The sequence below is a fragment of the Manacus vitellinus genome, unplaced genomic scaffold, assembly GCF_001715985.3.
Source record: "Manacus vitellinus isolate BGI_N305 unplaced genomic scaffold, ASM171598v3 scaffold_2_pilon, whole genome shotgun sequence".
In the NCBI taxonomy this organism is placed as follows: Eukaryota; Metazoa; Chordata; class Aves; order Passeriformes; family Pipridae; genus Manacus; species Manacus vitellinus.
The window spans coordinates 32583841-32603925 of record NW_021940208.1 but is presented as its reverse complement, the minus strand read 5'-3'; the positions used below and the strand labels follow the sequence as shown (position 1 = coordinate 32603925).

General features: G+C 40.4%; 1 protein-coding gene across 2 annotated transcripts; it reads right to left on the bottom strand.

Moving 5' to 3' along the window:
- Nucleotides 1–742: 742 nt before the first annotated feature.
- Nucleotides 743–20085, bottom strand: LOC103762413 (phosphatidylinositol 3,4,5-trisphosphate 3-phosphatase TPTE2). 2 transcript variants are annotated; one of them, XM_018071487.2, is made up of 19 exons: nt 19951–20085; nt 19638–19711; nt 17518–17595; nt 15268–15315; nt 14391–14552; nt 13875–13994; nt 11000–11099; nt 10108–10171; nt 9520–9584; nt 8906–8966; nt 7922–8003; nt 7755–7843; nt 6296–6357; nt 5284–5364; nt 4168–4273; nt 3425–3522; nt 2953–3048; nt 2481–2551; nt 743–1021 (listed from the first exon to the last, which is right to left on the bottom strand). In XM_018071487.2, exons 1-19 carry the CDS (start codon nt 19963–19965, stop codon nt 919–921), a joined length of 1575 nt encoding a protein of 524 aa, XP_017926976.2. In that variant the 5' UTR covers nt 19966–20085; the 3' UTR covers nt 743–918. The 2 variants fall into 2 exon arrangements, with proteins under 2 accessions (XP_017926976.2, XP_017926974.2); XM_018071485.2 differs by having other exon boundaries at nt 19638–19727; nt 19951–20061.

Sequence of the window (20085 nt, the reverse complement as noted above, 5' to 3'; positions counted from 1 at the left end):
TGGTTCCCAACAATTTAAAGACTAAGGAAGCAACAGAATCAAGAAGCTAACACCTGAACATATTTCACATTGAGGAAGATATAGTCTCCGTAGAAGAGCTGCACTGCTGAGAACATTTGGAAGCAGAATAAGTCTCCTGGAAGTTGTGAATTACAGGTCTTAGTACAGCTCAAGAGGGGTCAGTGAGCATTTGCACTATTAGCTCAAATGGGCAGGTGCACAGATCAAACCCACCACGTGCAGATATTAAGGCAAGCCTCACGAAGTGATCCCAGGCAGCTGTCATGCTCCTGAGCTGATAAGACACAAACTTAAGCCTTAGGGCATGTGGCCATCGCAGCCCTTTGTGGGGAGGTACAGCAGTAGAAAAGCAGCTGTGCAGTCTCCAACCCCCACAGGCAGCTCCCAGGACACATGTTGCTCAAACCCCTAAACCAATGACTCCTGATGAAGAGCAGTTTAATACCAAGGCTTCTACTCAAGCAGCAGTAATCTGACATAGGAAGACTAATATTTCTCCCTCAAAATTCCCATATTCTACTGATCTGTGGAAAACCCTGGTGCTGAGGGAGATGTGTCAGATTTTTTCAGTCTCATGCAGATTGCTGGTCTTCACCCACTCTTGGGTTAATGATATTGCTTAAAGACTAGCAATTAGCTTAGATTACTAAAACAGGAAATACCTGTATGCAGAGATACCTAAACTCCTAAGGATGATGTGACAGTTAGCTGATACTAAATAACTCTTCAGAGTATTATTTTCCTGCACAACAGAACTTCATGTAACTTTATTTGAGAAGTTGTATCTACACAGATATACATTAAGTACATGAAAATTAGACTGCATCACTTTATACTGAAACAGCAAGACATTCTCCAGGAAAGAGTTTTACATGTTTCCCTTCTTTCAGATTTCCCTTATGAATCAATAAAGTTCACCTCCACAGCAAATGTCTCGCTATAGACTTTCCAAGTTTTAGACTTGTGAGGGTTATCCAGCTCATTCCTGGGAAGGTAAAGTCTGAAAGACAAAATTCGGTAATATATCTTAACAACCTAAGACATGCTTTTCCATTCAGCCATCCCCAGAAGTTTCAAGCTCAGCCCTGGAATATGAAATACAGCCCCAGATCTTGAATTGAAACACACATCAGCCATGCCTGCACAACAATTTGCATCTGAAATAGTCTGAGAAACAAAGTCAACCTGATGGGTTTTTGGGTTGGTTCCACATCCACCCCTCCCAGAGCCCCACAATGCAAGACTGTTAGAGTAAAATTAATGTTGCATTCAGCTCAAGGTCTCCTGATAGGTTGCGAGAGTCACTAATTTAGTAATTGATCTTCCTAAAGCTAAGGATTCAATTCAGTGCTCAACTTCATCGGGTACATTCTCCAATTTTAATGTTTACTAAATTCACATCTAGTTATCATTTAAAAGCTCTTGCACATCAGCTATAGCTGAATTAGAGATATAGAAATAGAAGTACTGCCTTAAGAGCTGTTTCACTTCTGATCAGACCTAGTTCACTTCAGGTCTACCAGAATTCTCTGGGCAGGAAGGGAGAAATGAAGGCCTGGTGGGGCATCCTCCCTCGTTCTGGAGTAAACAAAGCACTTCAGCAAAACTCTCAAAATGGCAATGTTTCAGGGCTGTCAGACAGTAGGCATACATTTCTCCTGGCACTGGCCTGGTCTAACGAGTGTCTGCACCTAGATAGCAAGGTGCATTGCTGGTTCAGCATATTAAGTTTACAGTTACAAACAGACCAGAGGCTACCTCTCCTCATACTCTGACAGGATCAGTTCAGTAAAAATTGTTTCCTTTCTATTCCAGTCATGGAGAACACAGTAATTTTATTTCCTATGTCAAGTTCACTGTTCCTCTGCCTAAATCTGTCAAAGCAGGTTAGACAGAAGATAAGGATCTCCTGTCTCGCATTTCTACATCACTCCCCAAGCAAGACAGACAAGTCCAACTTTCACTGGCTGGAGCTTTCCCAGGAGTTCTAGTCTCAGCAAGCAAAACCACAGTAATTTCTAACTTTATCAAAAACATGAGAAACCATAAGAGAGCCTTTCTTTGGATCCCAAGCATCAGTACTTCCAAGTGTGGTCTTAATGTTTGCCTGCTAAGCTACTGAGTGAGTTCCAGCCTTTTAGGCAGCCGTCTGATAGAGGACGGCAGATTTGAATAGTTACCATTAGATTTTTGACTTAAAATTCATTAACAATGCTTAGAGCACTGACGAAATAGTCCAGTGGCTTAAGATAAAAACTTCACATATGTTTAAAATACTTAGCACAGTGCAAGAAGCTGCGTGCTCATAAGTTACAGCTGAGGGTCAAAGACCAGTACCAACTTGGAAGTTAAGACAGCTGGCTCATCAAGCCTATCTCAGCTTTACTATATTTATGAACTTTCAGCTCAGTTCAGACACCAGAAGTTAAGATCTGGAGACAGTTACAATGATCATTTACCTGTTATTTTCAATAAAGGAAGTGTTGAACCAGAAGAAGAATGGGCAGTCATCATAGCCTTTTGGGAGATCCTAAACACAAAGGATTAAGCACTTGTTAAGGATTAAGTGCCAGAATCAGTACACTTGAAGATTCCAATATCACACACAGATCACTATTTTCACTGCAATTATTTCAGTACTAGGTCACTCAATACAATGAGGTAAGAGCCTCATGTTAGAAGCAGGTACTCAACTAAGACATCTTGATCACACTGCTGTATGAACAGCCAGATGACTCCCCTGCTTGCCTAGGCTGAAGTAGCACCACTTGCTGCATCCCTCAGTGCACAGTGAGACCACCCTACACAGCAGGAGTCACTGGGAAAAAACAGGTTCTGCCCCACACCACCCAGCCAGCCAGGACCCAGCTGCAGTGTGCACTGCAGCCTCTCCCCAAACCCAAGTGAAGGTCTTCACACTGTTATACTTACAGAATCTGATTCAAATCTGACTTTCACATCACCACTTATAACAGGGCAGTCTTCCAAGCCAATGACTACAGAGTCACTTTCAGAATCAAAGAAGAGCTAGGTAACAGAATAAAGTTTGTTTTATGAGAAGTTACTGCAGAGAGACAAGGAACCAATTCATGACAATACCTAGCTATTCATTCATGGTATACAAACACAACAGCACTGCTAGAATAATAGCCAACAGTTTAAGCTACTCAGGACAGAGTGAGCTATTTGTGTTTAAGTGACTCCTAGGGAAATCTTCACTATCTTACCACTACTTTTCCTAGGACTTAGCAAAGCTTAGCTTTTTCATCCTCTCAGAATTTACCTCATCCATTTAGTTAGATAGTTTTACGTCAAGTATTCAACTTCTGTACAAAGACATTTTTGACCTGTAAGTCAGCTTCCAGCTTCTGTGACTCAAATGACGAGATTTCACAGTACTCACCCTGCAGTTTTGTTGACTGGCACATACACATTCTAGTACAACCTGCTTCCTTGTTATTATCTGCACCTTCATATCAGTTCCATTGCCCTTCCCAACTCCTAGGAAGAAAGCATTGCATTATACTAGAGCACCCACATTAGCTGGAAACATAAAAATGGTCATGAAACCCAAGTGCAATCCCATTCAAAAGTGCCTTCTTTCCAGACTGCCTTGCAAAAGACTTTAGAGAACTCAAATGCTAAAGGTAAATCAGGATTCCGTGGTTGAAAATTGTATACTGAAGTAGCAGTGAATCCCACTAGTGGAACAGGCTAATGTAGAGTCTAGTTTCACTGACTGAACAAGAACTGCAGTTTGAAGTCTTCTAAAACAATGAGGGATGAACTTCCAGCCTTTGATTAAGATTACCTGTACACATGTACAGAAACAGGCATGTATATAAAGCTGAGAAACATTAGTGGATCCAGTTCCACATGTGGAGTTAGTCAAACTTGAAAAGCGATTCTCTTTCCAAAACAGAGCAGGTTGTATGTGAGCCATCATTTGACCAGACACACAGAAAGCAAAACACAGAGCAACTGACTCCAAAATACTCTTCATTGTATTCTGTGTCATTTAAATTCTCAAATCCAAGTAAATCTGTGTTCCTATCATGGGCTTAGCAGGAGAGACAGTAGATATCAGCTGCCTGTAATAGGAAACAATTATCAGATAGAGGAATGCCCAAATTCAAGAGTTCTTACCATGTATAGTGTGGATTTTGAGATTTTTTATTTTGAGTTGTCTCTCTGGTGGGAGTTTCAAGTTATACTTGTTTTTCAGGATCTCATAATACCCAACATACCTACTCTGTAACACAAGAAAACCAGACACATTATGCAGATCCTGTACCCAACACAGATTAATTCTAGGCAGAAGTAGGATTTAATTATGTCTTCCACTCTAAGTTTTTAGCTCTCCAAAGCCCAAAAATAAGAAAGCCATTTGTTATCCTTCCCCTCCCCAGTTCAAACAATCCTCTAGACAAATTTAACACCTACATTTTTAATCAGCATTTAAATTTCATGTTTTGAGAAATTCTGTATGTTTTAGTTCAGCAAGAAGTGAGGAGCTTTTATATTGTAGTTTTAAGAGGCTGAATGTTTAAACATACAAGATACTTCCATTTTACTGAAGTACATCCTGAAGGACAGTTGTACTTCTATCTTATACCATCAACTAAAGTACCTCTGTCACCAGATTTACTTCACACCTCTCCATCACACGGTACAGTGAATTAATATGAGCAAAGCCCCATGGTCTGAGATAAAAAACCTGTGTGGTATTTCCCAGTGAATACAGTCTGTAGAGAATGCATTCCTCCACCCAGCCACATCTGTGCCATGGCCCCATCACAGGCTAGGCTGCAGGCTTCTGTGCATCCTTGATAAACAGCCCAATTGTCTTACAGTGTCATGCTCCTGTGAGGGTGCCCAGACATGTTGTGGAGTCTCCATCTGTGCAGATATTCTAGACCTGACCAGACACATCCATAGGCAACCTTTCCCAGTTCACCCTGCTTGAACAGTGGGGTTGGACTGAAAGCTTTTCTAATCTCAAGAATTCTGTTATCTTAGATACTATACTTCAGATTTGATGTTATTAGGAAGAGAAAGGCATAAGGGGAGAGGGAAAGATGCAATGCAACTCTATCAGTTGTTAGCCTTCCAACTCTTATAGAAAGAGTAAAGAAAGTACAGAAAGTTAAGGAAGTAGTAGAAACTCACAACTCTGAAACAAGGCAGTGGATGTGGGGCAGCACAAGCACTCACAAGGTTAGTATTGGTTTGGCTACTGTTACTGAACCTGCTCAAGCTTACCTGGGATGGAGTTTCAACTCCTTGAAACTTAGTACTTGTGCTTCTATCAGTTCTTCTCTCCCCAAAGTAGTCCAAGCTTTCCTACACAAGAAAAAAATTTCAAGGGTTAAGATATCCATCCCACCACTATTCCCCTTCCTGAAAAGTGGATTTTAAACTAGAACTACACTACTCAAGTCCAGTATGGGAATGCAAGTGAAAATATGCAATAGTTGTTCTGGTACCTTCTAAAGGAGACTTTTAACTAGAATAAGAAAGTACTAATTTGGAAGTCAGATACATTAAATCTGTAACCCATGAAAGAGTGAGGGAGAGCAATGACTTCTAAGCAATTTCTTTAGAACCCTCTATATTTCTCAAGTGGTCTGTGGCAGACAAAGCCAAACATTAGTTCAGATCTTCACAAACCAGACTCTGAGGAAAACAAGTGATTAAATGAATACAGTCTGCCCAGACTACCTTGAGTGACCTGGGCCTTCTGCATCCCAAGTCTCCAGACTGATATACCAGACCTGGTATACTAAAGCAGCATAAGCACCTGTCCTGGCTGTGGCTTGCTGATCTTTCTGCCTTTCCCCAGAAGGGCTTTCTGCTGGTTGTCAAGACAAGTTAAGTCTTGATGCCTCACACTACTTGGAGGGAGACTGGGGAAAAAAATTGTTTAAGACCACTTAAAAACAGTGACACTATCAATAGTAGAGTTTGTTCAGAAGTCACCTACAGTTTACATTGTTGCTCAAGGCCCTAGGTCTATTAGGGCCTCTATTGCCTCCAATAAGAATGCTTCAAGTTGGTATCCTGTTAAATGCTACTTTCCCAGTTCTTGCTGATCAAGAATAGACTGCATCAGAATTTACATAGTAGCAAGATTTGCGAGAACTTTTATTAAAACAGATTTTTTACTGAATCTTTTTTTTAGTATAGAATTTTCTGCAGACTATTACTGCATTTCACCAATTCAGTAGATTCTAAGGAGCATTTTGTATACTAAACAAAAAAAAACAGCTTTTACCTTTGCACTTTCAAACTGGTCACTGTCTATTAGCCAGGTACAGACCATCGTTCCAGTCCTGCCTGTATTAGAAGTATGAGACAAGTTAAATTACAGCAGTTCAAAAGTATTTGGGATTTGTGAAGGTGAAGTCATCTCCTGTGATCTCATCTATTTCAAGAGTTGTGACAGTCAAGTAGCTGTATTTCAGAGAATAATGAGTTAAAGACTAGATACTACAGTTTAACTTGTTCCTTGAAAGCAGTCCCCACATTTCTTTGTAATATTACTAGAGACACTAAGGATACTGGTCAGTATCTACATTCTCCATTCAGCAGGGGATAGAGGATAGCACTCTACTGAACAAGGCTATAAACTAGCATTTCCCAATGCTAGAAGTCCCAGAGTTGTTTCTCTGCCCCAACTATTTTCCCACAACCATACTAAGAAGCCATCAAGTCTGCTAGCATGAAAATCCTGTATAGTTTCAGTTTTTAATTTAAAATCTCAGAGGTCAAGTCACCCTCCCTACATTTGTTCTTCAAGCTGTAGCTTCAACATTCAGTTTTGCGAAACCTTTTAAAACAGAGCTTCATCTTGGGACAACTTTTTTTAATGTTAAGGAACTACCTGTTCCTTAACAAGTATTTGCTTAACAGATAGTAATAGCAGGTGCTTGGCATGTGTTTGCAGGGAAGTTTGGCTTACTTGCAGTTATTTATGCATTTCAACAGCTCCCACACTACTACTGGTTGCAGATAGCACCTGCAGGTTAGCTCATATAAGGTAGCTTTGACTATCTTTTTTCCATAAGACTTCATCACCTAATACAGCATGCATCTTAAGATCCAGCAGCACCCAGAACATTCTAGGGGGGTAAGGTTATAGAGGAGATCATCTTGAGTGCCATCACATAACACACACAGGACAACCAGGGGATCAGGCCCAGCCAGCATGGGTTTATGAAGGGCAGGTCCTGCTTGACCAATATGATCTCCTTCTTTGAGAAGATGACGTGCTTAGTAGATGAAGGAAAGACCGTAGATGTTACCTACTTGGATGTTAGTAAAGCCTTTGACACCATTTCCCACTGCATTCTCCTGCAGAAACTGGCTGCTCATGGCTCAGACAAATGCACTCTTCAGTGGGTGAAAAACTGGCTGGATAATCAGGCCCAGGGAGTGGTGGTGAATGGAGCTACATCCAGTGGTGGCCGGTCACCACTGGTGTCTGCAGGCCTCAGTACTGGGGCCAGTTCTGTTTAATATCTTACCAATGATCTGGAAAAGGGGATTGAGTGCGTCCTATGGGTTCTGTAATACTAAACACAGTATTATACTGTTGCTAGTCAGTGTCTGAAGAGTTTGTTAAGTTACACTGTAACCCCATCTCACAGTAGGGCCATACTTACATCTAAGAAGCTATAATAACAATGAAGTGCAATTTGTAGCATACACAGACTACACATGAGAAATTCTACCTTTGCCTCCTTTACAATGAATTGCTATGATGTTCTTTTCATCTTGACTCATCCATTCACGAACACTGCCAGTGAATTTCAGCATGTCCCTAAACAAGAGGAAAATTAGTGCATCAACGTAAACACCTACACAGAACTATTGCAATGTAGTTCTTGACAAGACTCACTGTAGTGCTGGGACATTGTGGTCATCAATAAATATCCTTTCCACCCTGTAGTGAAAGTACTTGGGGTCATAACCTTTCTCACCTACAAGAAAAGAACTGAAGTTATGCCAGGAAGGGGAAGAGGATTGCAACAAAGAAAGTGGCTTGTGACACACAACCGCTGGTTTGAGCATATACTAATTTCTAAAGGACAGTTGTGTAATGAAAAAAACCTGTGAGGTAATTTGGCTACAGCCATGATTGTTTAGCTTCTAGTTTAACACTTCTCACTTAAATTTTATCTCCAGGTGCAGAGGGTCATTCCTTTCCAGAGAGATTACTTGGAATCTGAAAGTTATTGTTCTGATGTAGTGTCAGGGTCAACCACAGCAACAACCTGCAGGCAAAGTGGTAAAAAGCCACTAACACCGCATCCCCCATCTGACCTCTCCTATCCATCTCTCTGCTGGCCAGAGGACAGTTTTACTTTTTAATGACTTCAAGTATCACTGCTTCTAGAACATACTTTGCTTCCACTTCTGACACACTGCTATGAAGCAGGAACCTCAAAATAGTTGTTTATGAAGAATTTTTTTTAGCCACTTCTAAACAGAATAGCTTTTAACTATTCTCCACTTCATTCTTCTAAGCCTACATTAGAAGATTCCCCAACATCACCTTAAGTTTTAGCCCAGGTTTAGTTTTCAACTTTTATTTTTAATAAGAACTTTGGAACACTGAAGCAATTTTTCAGCATGAACAAGGAAGTCAAAACTGCAAGACATCCAGTATCTCCTTTGCAAGCTTCAGTACAATATTAGATTAGCTTTGCAAGCTCTGGTACAGTCAATAGCCACATTCAAGACAGAATGTAGTCAGAGACAGATGTGCACTTTTTGATTGGATACAGATTTTTTGAGATCTGCTATTGGCAGCAGAATACCTTGAAGAGATGCATTTCTCTTTACCAATATTTCAATGTAGTCAGTAGCTAAACATACTTACTGCAGAGATTGTAAACTTTATAGTGGTCTGGATGTTTGGTGTCCAAGAATCTTGCAACTTCCTAAGCAATAACAAAATAATGGTTCAGAGTAGTTAGTGCTCTACTCCTTATTTCCACTGCCACCTCAACCCCCCACATGGGATCAGCAACTGCATTCATGAACAGCCCCTGGACTGTTCAAAGCAAGCCTTTCCAACTCAGGTTCTTGTCTGGAACAAAAGTACTACTGCAACTATCTTCCTTACCCTATATATGTTTCTACAAAATTAGGTAGCATCTCTGAAAAGGACATTATGCAGACCTTTTAAACAACTTTTAGTTGAATAGATCTTATCACTATTACTAGCCTGGGACAGAACTGCCTTAATTCTCCAAAGCATTCCCAAGGAATGGGAGCATCAGAATACCAATGTGTCCACACTGAGATACATCCCACTAGGCTTAGCTGAGGCACTACAACACAAACAGCACAGTGGAGACCATCAGTCAGTCATTCCAACCATCCACGCCAGCAGAACTAGGACTGACACAATCTAGCCCACATGTAAATTAGAGGGAACCTATAAAAGAAATGAGTTTCAGAAAGACTGAACTTGGTAGATGAGATTTTTACCTTTATGGGGTTCCTGTAGAAAGACTGCTTCCCAGAAGATGGAAATGACATCGCAATGATTCGATCTGTGGAGAAGACAGCAATCAGCAGTAACAGCAGAAAGCTCCCCTACACGTAAGAACTACGTGATTGAGCAACATCCTTATAAAATGTCTTATTCCTACCCTAATTATAAGAACAACCTACCCATTTCTGAGAGGCTTTCCTCTACATTTAGCATAACTAGAGCAAGACAAATAGTGCTTCCCAAAGCATCAGACACCATTAATGGCAGTCTGCACAGAATCAGAAGCAAAAATACTCTAAGTCAATAGTTTCTCAGCTCTGATTCCCTAGGCCTCAGGAGATTTTCTGTCATTACATACAGCATGTTCAACTCTCTCCCAGAGGGCTAAGTCTTGAGAACAGTGCCAGAGTCATGAATCCGTATTTCAAAATCCCACAAAAAAGGAGTAGGCCTGATTTGACTTCATACATAAGTTTCCTTAGTCTAAAACATTGCCTGTATGTCACATCAAACTCTTATTAAGTGAAGAACAAGGCTTAGCAGGATTAACATGCTGCAAAGTGACATTTGTTTATACAAACCAGTAATATAAGTGAGATCCAGATCAAAGCCATCTTTCATATAACGCCTCTTGTTTTCAGAGACCTGGCAAAAAAAAGAGAGTCTGCCACAGGAATGCCAAAGATCACCGAATATTGCCAGTTACCAGGAAAAATCAGCCATCGACTAGACTCATAAGTTAAGCCTGAGCAGCAGAACCTCATTTTGCTATAGCAAAGTGTGCAGCATCAGCTGAGAGTAACATAGCTTTTAGGTAGAAGTTCTGGACAGAATTTTTACCCTGAAGTATCAAAGTTTATTCTAGTAAAAAGAACACTGTAGATTCTTCACAGACTGCAGCATGCATCTGTCATTGTTATTTGAGTGTTTGGAGGTTGAAGGAAGAAAGAACAAAAGGTAAGGGCAGCATAACTAAAATGGGTTATTGCTGAGCAATCGGATATTCTTGAAGCCTAAAGTACCACTTTAATGTCCCTGATGAAAATAAGAGGTATTTACAGTGGATAGGGCTTCAACAGTAAGGTTGTTTTGTTTTCACCCAAAATAAAGCATCAGAAGCATTCAAACTCCTACCTTCCCCCACAAGAGGGGAAACAGTCTACGTACCACACAAGCTAGAAATTGCCAGTTGAGACACATGGTGGTGTTGCAATCACTTTGATATGCCAGCCTTCCAGGTCAATTTTCTGCTTACTTGAGCAAAGTTAAGAATTACTAGCTCTGCTGAAGTCGGAGACAAAGCTCCGGTAGCCTGTCAGGGAAACTGAACAGACGTGCTGCTTGGGCAATACTATCAATAGCAGAGCAATAGGCTGTGGCCAGACTTGCTATTTACCATTGAAGGGTGCCTGGAGAAAGAGCTAGAGTTGGAAGCAGTAGTGATAGCCTAGATATATTAAGAGGCAAACTTACCATTCTCCTGGTCACCACTTCAAGTTGCTTCTTTTGTGAAGCCAGGCGAAATATTCTTATCAAGATGACAATTCTCAGAACTCGGAGGAAAGTAACCATTCTAGATGCCAGATTCGCCATGAAAGGAAATGAAGAGAAATAGAGGCAAAGGATAAAGCTATTTAAAAGCTGTTTCAGAGACAGTTTAAAGCTGTGTTTCATATATTGAATTAGGACTCCTCAGGCTGATTTTGGAGAAAGTACTATGCTTGAAGAATACCAAGGTTCTATTGTTAAGGGCTTTGGGGAGTACATGTTCTGAACAGCTAACAGAACTAGAAAATCGCCTACTTGCTAAAACAGACTTCCACAGGCACCTCTGGCCAGCAAGCAACTAATTCCATTAACATTACTTATCATAACAAAATTCTTGTTCCTCGAAACTTATTCTCAACTCTACATTTAAGTGTATGTAGCCACCTGAAAAGTTACTGAAAAGAGCAGTTAGACAGTCTATGTACATCATGACTTGATTAAGAAATCTGAGAAAAGATCATATATCCTGTGTTTAATCATTCAGCAACTTAAACACTTGGTTTGGTTTGAGGAACTTTGAACTGCTGTTGAACTTTGAAGCAGGCAAGACGCTTAGGTGAGCGGTTCTACCAAAACGACTGAACAGGGGCAGTTGCTTTCCCACACCCCCAGGCACTAGGGCAAACTAACATAATTTCCTTCCTTAAGGAGGTATGTGAGCAAATACCTTTAAGCAGCACACACACATATTTTAGGTTTTGATACACTTGTAAGAATCCTGGTGAATACCAACAGTAAGGGAGACAAACCTCGAGCTGAAGACACAGTCTGCTCTACACTGTTGTGGAGCTTTAAGTCAGCAAGACCAGGTTGTCCTGGACACCTGAAGGAAAGTTTCAGTTTTCCCCTGAGCATCTTCCTAACTCAGCATCACCCTGCTCTGTTGAAAACAGAATTTCCTTGGAGCTAGCAGCAAATTACATGAACTAACACCGGGGTGAAAACTCCACAGTCCCTCTCCCCAGCCTGAACCACAACTCTAAGAAGCAACTCTTCAAGACAAAAGCAGTTTGCATTCTGCCCTTCAGGAAGTCAACCAGTTAACAATTAGATCCCAGACTGATACCCAGCTTTCATTCCTCAATGTCCTTTTATAGGTTATACTTAAAGGAAAGAGTTAACTCATCCCAACACACACTCAGCTAGACCAGATTAGAAATAGAAACCATACTTCTCTGTCAGGGCATGTTATCTCTATGGACTGTCACTGAAGTGTCACTTGTCATATATTAGTTCTCACCCATATAAAAGCTGCTCAAATTCTAATTATTCTAAAATGTATCAGATGCTTTAAGACTGCTGTTTGCTTCTTGAGGAAGGGCTATGAGGAAAGAGAAGTTATAAACCCCACTTAGGCTACTGGGAATTAGCTGGATTATGTAGACACTACTGGAGTGTTAAGTGGGAAGACCACCTCATCTCCAAATTTGGGATTTGGTCAAATTTGAGGTATCATCTAGTGTCAGGTAGTAATATTTTGGTCAGAACAGGATTTAAGAACCTTTAATAAGAGAAGCCTTAAAGAGAGCCTTAAGAATTGAACAGGTGAGACGATAGGCCTCAGCTGAGTGTCTTCTGAGAGCATCAGCGTGAACTCCTCTTTATGCAGTCAAAAGCCTATTCTAAATTCCCATCAACTTCAGCAAGTCAGAATACAAGGAACTTGCACACACCAATCTATAACCAGATGGGGCAGTGCAGGATCAGGCCTACTACTACCACGGCCTAGTAAAGAGAGCAATGCACATTACCCTGTCACAGTGCTCTTTCTCCTACCTCTAACTGGATGCTGCCATAAGATGAAAGCTGCTTTAGAAAAATTTGGTCATAGAAATGGGAATTAATCATTAAAAACTCAGAGGAATGTTTAAGACAACCTAGAAGGAAAAAGGCTTTATGACTGAGGCTGCTATTCTTTGACAGTTTTACTTTTGAAACCTGAGGTTAGTCAGCATTTGAAGAGACAACTAGTACTTACAGATGTTTGTCCAACACTGGATTCTTCAATAACTAAACTTTGAGTTGGTTTCTTCTGGAATAATGTTCCCCCCTTATGCCAATTAGTCAGCTGAATATGGGGGGTGTTCGATTTTTTTTTTTTTTTTTTTTTTTTTAGAAAGAGCTCAACTTCTTTCCCTGGCTGATACAAACAAGTTTCACTAAATCAAACTTTGTGCAAATAAACTAATCTTAAAGGTGTAGTTCTGTCTCCGTCAGGAATGGATTCCTCTCACAGGTTATCTGATTCAAGCTACAGAAATCAGAAGGAAATAAGACTTGAATTAGCTTATGCACATAAACAGCATGTTTTCTCTCCCTAGGATATGGCTGAAAAATCCAACATATGTTACCATAAGGATTTTCGGAAAGCAAAGTGAAGGAAACCAGACAGTTTGGCAACTCTTTCTATTTCAAGACCCATTAGATGGAGATCCTCCCTCAGTTGTCTGTTTCATTTCCTATTATAATCCAACTTTTCTTTCTGGCCTTCAGATCCTCTCTATCAGGGCTGCTGAACACCTTTCCCCAAAAATTACTTGAGTCAGAGCATTTTATGGCCTCACTACTCACTTTTAGTTACCCCACCTGATATGTTCATATCACCTCTGCCTATGAGACAGAGACAATATAACTGTGGACCAAAGTTACATGTGTCTATCCTTCATTAGTACCATGAAATACTATCAGTGATTAGTATGTGATCTAGTATGCATATGTCTAGCTTAGAGGTGCCCAAGAAAATTATTAGAAGACTATCAAGAAAAGAGCTCACACTTACCAGCTACCATACCATTCTTACCTTGGTATCTGATCTGCAGCAGCAAGGTCTGAGAAGGAGTACATCATATTAATTAACAGAGTGCCCACCACTATGAATGCATCCAAAATATTCAGCTTGGACAAGAAATAGTTCCTGAAGCTGAAACCAAGGAGAGTTTTAGACAGGTGTCCAAAGACTGAAATACATTTTCAGGAAGAGAATCATCTATACAGAGCTACTGCTAGAGAGAAGCTCTCCTGAACTAGTTCTTAGCACTAAGCACCGAAGTTTCACTAAAAGTAATCTTACACCTGATTTACATATGTAAGATACGGCAAAGTTGATGTAGTTTCCAATCACTCACTTATACCAAAAGCACTTACAGATTGTTCTATAGAAGGGTAACAGCCAATATACACAGCCAAGATGTTGCTATTGTCTTTGACCAGAAAATTTGCCTACAAGGCATCCATGTTCATAGCTCTAGCCTGAACTTTTGCTTCTTTCCCAGCCTGAGGATTTGCCATTCTGACTTAATTTCTGCCCATGTCTTACCCTTCAACAAACACCCTCAGAAGAACATCGATGAGAAAGAAGAGTGCTATTGCCAGGGAAACACCTTCAAGAATCTCTCTAACACCCTTCTTTTTCTCACTGATAGCCAGATCCACAATAACGATTGTAATGTCCACAATGATAAGTACTACTCCAAATACTCTGCAAAGAGAAAAATACAAGTCAACTTGAGAGGTAGGAATGAATTGCTGACGTTTATCAACTGAATAGTAAATCTCAGATTTCTTCTTAAGCTGTTCCAGCAAGAGTTTGTCCTCTTACATAGGTTGAGGCCTGCTTAATTAGCAGCTGAAGGATTCTAATTGCATTTTTAAGTGACCTGCAGAGAAAGCATCATCCATGTGGAACTCTACATTTACCTCAGACACAGCTGTACTTATTACCTTATAATTCTGCAGCTACCTAGAAACAGTACAAACTCGAACGCTTTAAGGCACACAAATGTCAGTGCTTTCATCTTACTCAATTTCCTTCCCACTTGTGACTTAATGCAGTCCCTTAAAAATAACTGTCTTTAAGAGTTTACCTTGTTCCAGCACACAGACTGTATACAGCTGACCAACTGTTTGCTCAAAGGCTGCCAGCCTAGAATAAGCTGTTACAGGCATTCTATCCCAGTCAATGGCATTTACAGTTCTGACTTTCAGCTCTCCTTGGAGAATTAAGTCATATCTGCTTAAGACTTATTTTTCAAACCCAGTACTTGTCTCAAGTCACCCTTTCTGGGGGTGACAGGGCATTCAGTACTTTTCAGAAAAGCAGGCTGGAGTTACTGTTGTAACTCTCCAAGTTCTTACACCAGAAATGAGGACTATTTTTACCTTGCCCATATATCATTACAAGCATGAGCTTTTACCTGAATCCAAATGACATCACAAACGGGGAAATTCTTCTCCTAATTGCACTGAAAGACAAGAGAACTGACATCAAGACAAGTGACATTTTGCTACAGGTATTAGCCACAAGAGCACTGTTATACCCTTTTGTTCACGTTCTTTTGGTTTTAGTATTCTGTACAGTAGTGGTTTCTTTAAGAGGAGATTATTCAGTTGCAATCACAAAGCATATAGGTTAAGAGAGTACTTGATAACAATGCTTTCACCACTTGTTAGAAAGAGTATTAATCAGTTTACAGACCCTAGAAGCACAGCAGTATGCACTTATCTGTAACATTATACAGTGTCACAATTCCAGCGACACTAGAATTCTGGCTTAATAAGCTATAAGAAGTGGGCTTTTAAAATAACTATTGGTCAAGAGGAAAACTGGAGGCTAAACATCTCTTAAGGGATCTTTTTTGATACATTAGGTCATTATATCAGATCATTTTTTTTCCTAGGTCCGGAAAAAGCTGCACTTGTTAATAGCTCCTGTGCTCTTGGAATAGAGGAATACAAATCCCACTTCTACCTTTAAAAGGAAATATCAGTTGGGCTTTCAGGTTGAAAACCCACGTGCCTTTTAAGTAAGTTTGTGAAGTCAAATTCTTCCAGTTGTGAGAGTTATCTTTAATCACAGCTCCCATTTTCAGTTACAGTAGATTTTGTTGCCTCTTCGGTTTGCTTTAAGCCCTCTGGTTTAGAGACAGGCCTTTATGTAACTCTCTCATTGACGTGAAGTCTCTTCAGGTTACACTGAGAATTAAGGTAGAAGTTCTTGGTGCAGAACCTGAACACCCCCAGTTCTGAGAGTTTAAAAAACAGATTGCCAGTCTGCTAAGTAATCCCAAGATTACTTAACTACTGTAAGCACCAAGTCTTGTCTTAGACACTTAAAAGAAAACACCTTTTCCAAGCATATTATTAATAGTAGGACTTACCATAAGTACTAGCATACTGACAAAAAGTACTGGTAGATTTCTTTTGCACTTCTACAAGAAGGTTTTGTCTGCTCAATAATGCACATTGCACCCCAGTGATCCTGTCTAAGATACCTGTTTCCTCTAGAATGACTTCAGCATTGCATTTCACTAGGTACATCTCAATAACTCAGTTTAAGACACAGCTAGATACCTTTGAAGTTCTGAGGCAGCATCTTGCTGGGGTTACTGAATTCACCCACACTCTTCATTATTATGTTCTTATTTTAAATTAAGGTGCAAGGTCTAAGCAGCAAACATCTACATCCTTAAGCAGGAAGGCAATACTTGGTTATAGTAGCCACTTTTCTTACAGAAGTCAAGGATGTTATAATATGTCTTGTCCTAGAAGCAGCTTGGCATATAGAAGGTTTTCCTTGCATTTATGAATGTCAAATATCTAAGGAAACACTGCCATAATTACACTGTTTGTTGGTCTACGTCTTTGTCCAGTCAACTCAGAATGCAACTGAAGTAGGTACAACAAGACTCCAGCTTCCACAGTCTATGGACAAGTACCTCTACTAGGTACACTACAGACTGAAATATATATACATACAACTCCAATTCTGCCTGCCAACATGTTAAGCTCATTGAAGAAAACATGGCACGTTTGCTTACATGTTTACCTTAAAGCTTTTGTGAAATACATTAGTAAATGTCAACTCCCGAAATCTAGAAAAACATGTCACATGGAATAAGTAAGATAACAGGCTTAGTCTTGCTGTTCTTGAGCTGCAGGAACAGAGAAACAAATCCATTGACTTGTAACTGACTTGACAAAGTTTGCTATAAGAGTCAGTAACATGGTGATATGAGCTAAACACTGTTAGAAAATAACTACTTCAAGAACAGAGTTAACCACGAGAAAGTTTAGACAATTTAGTCTTGATGAAGGCCATGAGGCTTATTGTTTATTCCAGATAGTCATTCACCTCATTTTCTCACCAGCACTTATTCTTCTGTGCTCCCACAAATTCATTCCTTTGCAAAAATTTAATCAATGCAGTTTGGACTACCCATTCTCCATAATATGACAAGTTTGGGTTCTTGGGTTGGGCTTTAATCTCCACGGTCATAAAGAAGCTTCCTCAACTTACTTGTCTTAACTACGTACTAGAACGAATATCAATATCAAGCATTTTACTGGGCTTATCTTTACTTCAGCAAGGCATCTATCTTCTTATTTTGGTTCTGCAGATTCCACTTTTGCAGGTAAGCAAGTAATTTAGTATATCATTAGCTTACTTGGAACAGCTGTCAGGTTCGTTATCCTCATCACGACCATCATCAATCTTTACTGTGGGCTCTTCTACTGTTGGAGAGCTGGTAAAGGAATAACACAAGCCACACAGTGATACAGACATCAGCTCAATATATTGCTACTATTTGTTGTTCCAGAAAAAAAGAATTAACTGTCACCTGGGCAGTGAGCAACAGCCTGAGTCAGAGTATAGGCCTAGTACCAGGGGAAGAAAGACTTTCCCCCGTATTGACACAGCAGAATCCTTTGGCTTGTAGTGACCTATTTCCCATTAGCAATCCATCTCTCAAAAGTTTTCCCTTTTTCCCCCCCAGAAGAGACAGATGTGTTCAGCAGTAGGATAAAGGGCTTTAAAGCAGGGTATTCAAGAGCCCACGAAGGACTTAACAGTCCAGGCTCTAGAAGTGCCAGAAATGTACATATGAAAAATGGCTTCAGAGAGTCCAAGTGACACTAATGCTATTACAGTAAACTTCTTGTTCAGAGAATTAATGTTTTCACCAGGAAAAGCCATAGCACAAAGATGTTTTTGTACAGAGCAGGATACCAAACCGGAAACTGGAAGACGAGAGTAGCAGCTGAGCTAGTGCTAGAACAGCATATTTTCAGGGTAGTGGCTGCTTGCCATAACTTCCTTAAAAGGGTCTCTTTAGATCAAGGTTTTGTTTTTTGAAGGCCACATGACAACTTCAGAGAAAAAGCGTAACATCCAAATCCAGAAGTTTGTATTTCAGCCTTTTCCACAGAAATACTGTGGTGCAAATTGGATAGACACAGTGTTTGCTGAGGCTTTGCCTCTGGCATCACTGCTTCTTGGGCAGGAACAGCTACACACACATATTCAATACTGATATTTCCACACTGTTCTGAGGCAGCCTAGCATATCTGAAGCATTAGTGTGGATTCAAGTATTCTTCATCCTCCACTGCCTCTGCAGTCTGGGCTAACCACCTTTCAAGCAGGAAGTTTAATGATGCTTTTCCTACAGTTTCAGCAGCCAGCACTAGTGTTTTGCCACCTGCACTCAGTATAACCCTCAATAGAGGAATGATTCTACCACAACTATTTCAGTATTTATGCCTTATTTTTTAGCTCGAGTATCTCCAGACACCAGTGTCCTCATTTTGCTCCTAGAGCTGAAGTAAAGCTCTGATGATGTGTAGCTGTTCAGGTTTGCTTCCCAGCTATTCTTATGGAATATCCACTTGGGCATTTACACTTATTGAACAGCAGAAATGCTTCACTTATTAAAGCATGTTACTGCTGTTGCTACAGCAATTTTGCTGCAGGTCACTTGCTTATACTTGTAGACACATGAAATGCACTAAATGCCACCTTCTTATCCTCTACTGTGAATAAAATAAGCCACAATAAGAATGAGAAACAGAAGTGTTTTGAGTTAGGAAGACATTCTTTCCCATAACAACAAAATAAAAGCCAAGTCCAAGTACAGTGTTTGCATTGTGCTCTCACACAAGAATTCAGTTCTAGATAATGCTTTCCTCAGAGGGAGTTTGTTTTGCTGATCATTCTACATCTACTTCTCCAAGCCAGAACAAGCTCTCTGCCACAAGCTACTACAGTTAGCCCTTGACTACTGGGGCAGGAGAGAAGAAAAGGAGGACATAGTAGAAATTATTTTCTTCACACACATACTCTCTCTATAGAGCATAAGCTTTTCTGACTGCTCACAGGTAAAGGCAACTTCAGACTTGAGGCTTTTAAAGAGAGCAGAGTAAGAGCATCTTACTCTACAAGAAACCTTGACAATCTCTGGTAAGTCTCTTGGCAGACTGGATGCTAAAAAAGAGCAGACTTTACTGCCATGAGCTTATTATACCAAGGGTGGATATTCATTAGCCACTTATTAACTACTTACAAGAAGTCAATCACAGCAGCATATTTTTCTCAAAGATATCCTTCCTCTCAGACAACAGCATTGGCAAGGGGGGGAAGATAAAAAGGCTATATGAATTTCAAACGCTGCATCATTATTCCCTTTATTATATTTGAAGCACTAAGAAACTAGAGACAGGGGACCACACATTGAATATTGGCATATTCAATCCCAAACCCCCACACTGGCACAGTTCATTTCACTCACCCGGATGCTTCTGTTGGCTCTGCCCCTTGTTCATACCTCACAGCTGTCATTTTGCCTGTTGTTGCCCCACTGGTCTCAAAAGAAGAACACCTAGTTAGAGAGACGAGTACAAGAAACAGTGATCATCAGCATCCTATAGGAGCCTCACACTTGCGTAACTAGCAGTGAGGCTTCAGTCTGATTTTCAATTATTTCCTCCCTACAGTTGACAAAGCTCAACCTTTAACTACAAGAGTAGAGTCAGTGCACTCAGCACTGTGGTGAAGGTTTTCTGACCATACGAAATACGCCACAATGATAACAGCATCTTTACCTCACGACTAAACATTTCCCCCAGCTTCAAGCTCTGAGCCCCAGCTAGCACCTCTGGGATGGCTGCAGGCCCAGGCTGCTCCAGCAAGCGCAGGCTGAACCCGAGGAGCGGGTCCAGGAGCTCCCTCCCTGCTCA